Below are 6000 nucleotides of genomic sequence, written 5' to 3'. Positions count from 1 at the left end.
CCGCCTCCTGCCCCCGTTCCCGACAGGGCAGCAGCCGTTACCAGCTACACGGCAGGGCGAGCCGGCACCTCAGACCTCCACGCGGCGAAACGTTGAAGCTCGATGTCTCAGCCGACAGACGGCATGGGGAAGGGAGACACCCCTTCACACCGCCTACCGGTACCAGGCCGCAGGGCAGAGACGCCCTCCCAGCCGCTCGCAGGGGGACGGCAGCCGGCAGGGGTGGCGAGCGGCTGGCCGAGCGGCTCGATGGGGCCGGCTTGCGGGCGGGGCGGGGCGGGGCCGCAGCTCGCTCGTGGCCTCGGAGATGGATTCTCGGCCGCTCGCGCAAGCCACCATCTTAGAGGGCAGGCAATCTAGTCGGGGAGGGAAGGAAAGCAAAGCGAATCGAAGCGGGTGGTGCCGTCGGAGGACGCAGCTCTGGGCCCCTTCGCGGCCTCAGGTACCTCCGCTGTCGCTGGGACGGGGCTGCGGTGAGCCCCAAGCGGCTGTGTGCGGCAGGAGGCGGGCCGAGGTTCCGCGGCTGCTGCTGTCTCACCTATGCCGTCCCTGTCAGCTGTCGCTGGGGGTGCCGCGGGCAAGAGGCCTTGATCTCCCCGGCCCACGGGGCTGATGGGGGCGAAACCGGGCCCTGCCTCGCCTCGCCTTGGAAGGGGAACTTTGCCCCCTCACGTCTCTCACGGACGGCCCGGGCCGGGGTGTGCCGCGGCCGTGCGCCCGCGTGTGTGACCCTTCTCCCGCCGGCCGTTCCCGGCTTCCAGCGGTGGTCGGAGGCGGTGTGTGTCGCCCTCTCGCCTCCGGCTGCCAGACCTCGGCCTCGTCCCACTCTCGTCTGTGTCAGCGGCGTTAGAGAAGCGTTTTTCTCGCCTCAGGCGAGGGTGTCCGCCGCGCTCGGGAAAGGAGGACATGTGCGTGGAGAGATCCTGCGTCCCCGGGAGCGGGCAGGTGACGAGGTCTCAGTCATGCCTCGCCTGAGGTGCGAGGAGGTTCGGGCTTCCCTTGCTTCCGCTGCGTCTCTTCCCCCCCGCGGTCTCCTGTGTTTGTGTTACGTGCGAGCGCAGGACGGATACTCATTCTTCCTCCTCTGAGATTTCCAGAGCTTGCGCCGTATTTCTTTCTCCTCAGGCATACACTTCTTTTCTTGAGTGTGTTAAGGAGATTTACTCATTTCCTTCTTTGTTCCTGCTACTTTTCTGCCAAAGGTATCTGTCGGCAGGAAGGAAGGAACGAAGAAGACCCATTCACTCTGAAAGCACTTACCTGAATGTGGTGCATTTGCCTGTTTCTAACATGCCTGGAAGGCTCACCTTTCAGCTGCAAGTGTAGTTTTGAAATCTGCTGTGCTTGCTCTTATCGGAGATCTGTGACTGTTTATCCTGTGACAAAGCACGATATATTTAGATCTTGCGCTACACAGGATTAGATGGGTAGCATGTGAAATGGATGTCACCTGTAAGTCTTAGCTAATATTAACTGTATAGCTACAGCTGGTTAGGAGATTGTTCTGTGCATGGTTACACTTGAGGCCTCAGCTTGACATTAAGCTTTCTGTTTCAATAACATTCTGATGTTATTGAAGGAAAGCACTGTCAGTTCCACTTGCAAGTGTCCACTTTGCTAACCTGAACTAGTGTGTTTTTAACACAATGTGGTCATAGATGCTCATGTCCAACAGGGTTCTAGTCATGCTGGGGTGCTGTAGGAATGAATCTGAGAAGTATATGGTTAGGTAGTGTGGTAGGTGGTAAAGACTCCCAAGCATGCAATAGGTTAATATTTTGCATTACTATTCTTTTTATAAAAAAATTTACTTGTAACTTTGATCAATTTTGAATTAAGTGCTGAACATGAAACATTTTCAAGTGTTCCTTGACCCGCTGTGCCAGAAGAGTTTGGTAGTATGACCTACATTGTGCACTGCCAGATTGTTAAAACATCTTGTTACATTAAGCTGAATTCTTTCATTTTGATACCGAATTTTACGTGGGTTTTGTGCAAACTTAAGTCTTGTATAACTTTCTGTTTAGCTAGGAATGGTGACCTCTACTTGTGGTACTCAGTACTGGCATGAAAAACTTGGTTTCAGTTTCTCTTTTCGGGTCAATTGCTTCACTATATTCTGCAGATTCTACAGGAAACTTAATAAAGATTAGAGGGCTGTAGTGAATGCCATGTTGCATAGGGTTTACTTTTTCTGTCTTTTCTGAAGATTATTGCTTTTGCTGTTGTTGTTTGATGCCCCTCAGAACTTGGATGAAGGTCAGTTGTTAAAATTATGTTGCATATTGTATCTTTCCAGATTTAGGAGATGGGTGTAGAATGCCAGTTTACTTTCAGCTCTGTTCCTGTTAGACTCAAAGCAATGTCTCTTTATCTTATCTCAAAAGTAATCAAATATAAAATGAAAATCACTTGATGACCATACATGTTAAGTGGGGGTGGGAGGGGTGGGGACGTATTGGGGAACTTGTATTGTTGGAGCAGCTGGTATAACTGGAAAAACTTAAACCATTTCTTCTGCATGCAGACCTTATCTTGGTATGTTGTCTTTCAAATTGTATATGACATAATCTTGAGTAAACACGAGGAAGAATTTCAGGTTGAATTGCACCATGGTCTGTGACTGAGCTGCTATTCTGAGTTTGTTACTTATGTTACCGTTTACTTTTTTTTTCTTTTTGTGGGGTATGTGTGTTCTTCATAGAACAGCTATAAGTAATACTCCTTTTTTGCAATGATTTGGCAGTTGTTTTACTTATAATGTTCTTTTCCCTAATTGTTGATACAGTAAAAGCTATTTCATATTTTGTGAACTTACTGTGATTTTTTTTTTTTTTTTTTTTTGGGGGGGGGATGGAACTTTGAGTATGAAAAAAGTGATAATCTGCACAAAGAAACATTTAGTGCTGTAGAAATAAGATTGCATGTTAAGTATCAATGGTGGTGTTACACGTCCTGTCCTAGGAAGTCACTTACTGGATGTTTAGAACAGTAGAGTTGGACAGCCTGTTGGCTTCAGGGTTATCAGTTAAGTGAACATATATTGTAGATTACACAGTAAGACCATTTTAAATTTTTGTATGTGTATCATAAGTTAAAATGGTGACTCAGCTTAAGTGATCTAAGATATGGTAATATTTTAAAAACAATACAGTACAGTGTTATGACAAGTGAAGTTAAATATATTTTTTTTCTTTTTGCAGAAGGTCTTGATGTAACTGGCTGAAAAATGGTTCTAAAAGATGACAGCATCAACTTTAACGCTGTTAAAATGGTAAATAGAATATTTAAAAATACCTCCATACCATTTGCTTAAAAAAAAATAAATATTAAGAAATGTTCTTAAAATGAATATTCCTTCAAATGACAAATTTTAAAGTTGTGTTTTAAAGTTGTACCATGTGGAAAGCATATTTATTTCCTAATAATGGAAATGAAAGGCAGGCATGCTGAATTTTCTACTGTCTTGAATAGAGTAGAATATTGTAGTTACTTTTAAACTTTTCTATTTCAGCTTATATGTCTTCTGGTGGCATAAATTTATTGTAACTCTGTGAACTTGATGAATTAAATGCTTTGTAAAGGTAAAGCCACGCTCTTAGAGAGAAGTGTCTTGTTTCAGGTAATTTTTTATCCTTATCCTGAAGTGGGTTAATTCTTGGTAATAAGTATTGAACTGGGTTCTGTGTTACCAACTCCAGTTAGGACTACAGCCCACAGCAGATCTTGCATGCTGATAGAGGGTAATATGTATGTATTGCATAATAACTGAATTTAGGTACAAGTTCTGTACCTTGTTATGTGAGTATAGGTAATATAGATTAAGTAGGGGTTACAAGTAAGTGGCTGAATAGTTTCTTTTTCTTAGTGATATTTGGTTTAGTGTGCATGGAAGGAAGAGTTTTTAAGCATCTTTATTGGTTTCTGTTTATTATTTTTATCTTCAGTTCTTTTATGTGCATAAACTAGGCATGCACAAACTGTTAGAGCTTTGTATGGATAAAAGTCTTCTGGTTTAAATTTTGGTTAACTGAGATACTGATCTTAATCTTTAATTAGGTTGGTAGCATAAAAAATATACGACCAGCAGCTACTTTTTGTATGTGAGGGCACTGAACTAAACAGATATTCAGGATCTACAGCAAGCATAGGCTTTGTGGTACAGAAGGTAGATAACCACATGCCTGTGTCTTAAAACTACATCTTCATTTTTATTTATTTATTTGTTTAAACCAGCTATGGTCATTTGGTAAACTATGTGGTAAAGGGCTTGAACCTGCTGGATGCTAAGCAGTATGTAAATCATTAATTCGGTGGGAGCTGAATTATAGGCTTGTGTGGTCCATCTTTATAGTCTACCTCTTTATCTTATTTGCAGTAGGTGAAAAGCATCAATGTAACTTTTGCTTCCTATTGTAAGCTTTCCACCATGCTTGACAGGTAATCAAAGGCAAAATTTAGGGTAAGCATTTAGTTTTGCCCTCAACTGCTACCTCTGTTCTGCACATTGATTTGTTACCCATTAATACAGGGTATGACTCCTGTTGATACAGGATAACCCTAAGCCATTGTTCAGCAAGGTTTCACATGAACAATAAAACAAAACAAAGCAAAACAAAACAAACCAGAAAAACCAACCAAACAAAAACCACCCAAAACAAACAAAAAAAACAAACCAGCACTTCCAGGCAGTAAAACTTAAAGCTTTAGTATTCCTGGTTGCCAGTTAAAGTTTTATTGTGTCTTCTCTTAGAGTACCATATACTTGCCAGCATTTGGATTTGCAAATTATTGCAGATTAGATGGCTGGCCTTCTGACTGGTGTAGTATAACACTTTTTTCCTGAAGTTCCTTATATATAATGTTCCTTTCCCTACATAACAAATTTAAAGTGGATTTTATTGAATGACTTTATAGGATCTGGGTTAAAAAAAAAAAAATTAAAAAAATTAGATGAGCTTTGTTTGCGGGTTTGTTTGATTGTTTTGCTATGGTTATAATACTGTATTGAATTAAGGAAAGATACTGGGTTTCCACAAGAAGTAACATGGACCTGTCTTATCTTTGTAGATCATTTTAATGATCATTTTAAAGCCAAAAGGCCTATATGCTCTTCATAATTCTGTTTAAATTCTTTGCTTAGGAGTGTTGACTTAAGAAATAGGGCCTTTCTGTGCATAGCTTAAAAAAAAGTAGACCTTAACAATATCAGTTTCTTGTTTCTCATGTGAACATCTTCTTTCAGTGAATAAAGAGGGGATCATATTCATTGAAATATCAAAAATAGAAAATGATCCCGTTCTCTTGCAATTCAGTGCTGTCCTGCTAGCATTTTTGATGTGGCCCAGTTTTTAAGGTTCTGTATCTGTTTGTCCCCAACACTTAGGACTTGAACTGCAGCAGGCACTTGTGCAGCTTGAAATTGTAGAAGATATCTTGCAAGGATAAGTGTATCACAGACACATGCACACCATTTTTCAAGCTTTGCCTATTTTTCTTTTTTTCTTTTTAGGAGACTATCTTCACTTTGACGTGATGTGTGAAGTCTGTTAGCATTTTTTGTTTGGTTTTTTTTTACAGTTATTGTGGAAGGTATGTATCAAGAAAAGTAAATCTTGTTCTTTCTGTGTTCATTTTAGTCAGAGCATATTACCCTCAATACAGAAGCCAAATAAGAGATATGTGGAATTGTATTTCATTACAAATTCATGAATACTGATATTTTGTGGGGTGGGGATAATGTGTCTGTCTAAAAACTTCTCAAAATAGTAGTTTCTATCTGTCTTTATGTTCTGTGTGAAGTTTTACACATTTTCTGTCCTAAAACTTAGTGTATAATTTCCAACAGGATTTTGTTTTTCTGCATTATAGGTATTTTAGTGTTGCCAATTAAGTACCTTTTTTAAGTTGACTGCTAGCTTCAGGATGCATTGTGCTGCATGAAGACCAAATTTGTAGTCACCCTTTCTTGTTAAGCTTTTTTACTTGTTATGGAAGAAC

At 41.3% G+C, this 6000-nt stretch overlaps 1 protein-coding gene across 5 annotated transcripts in view; it reads left to right on the top strand.

Annotated features, from left to right (window-relative positions):
• Positions 1–352: 352 nt before the first annotated feature.
• Positions 353–6000, top strand: part of SLC35F5 (solute carrier family 35 member F5) — a 29317-nt gene continuing 23669 nt past the window's right edge. For 2 of the 5 annotated variants that reach the window (XM_057407207.1, XM_057407208.1), the window contains exons 1-3: positions 367–442; positions 3204–3274; positions 5513–5592. Coding sequence is in view for 2 of the 5 variants with exons in the window: in XM_057407209.1 (XP_057263192.1) it covers positions 3243–3274 (32 nt within the window). In the remaining 3 variants the exon portion in view is untranslated. Of the gene's footprint in view, positions 443–3203; positions 3275–5512; positions 5593–6000 lie in introns of all 5 variants that reach the window. The other 3 variants (XM_057407209.1, XM_057407206.1, XR_008971942.1) reach the window with 2 other exon arrangements.

This window comes from Pezoporus wallicus, unplaced genomic scaffold (assembly GCF_028554395.1).
Source record: "Pezoporus wallicus isolate ANWC-B61680 ecotype Strahan unplaced genomic scaffold, APGP_CSIRO_Pwel_v1 contig_4166, whole genome shotgun sequence".
NCBI lineage: Eukaryota > Metazoa > Chordata > Aves > Psittaciformes > Psittacidae > Pezoporus > Pezoporus wallicus.
This window is presented reverse-complemented; position numbering and strand designations above follow the sequence as displayed.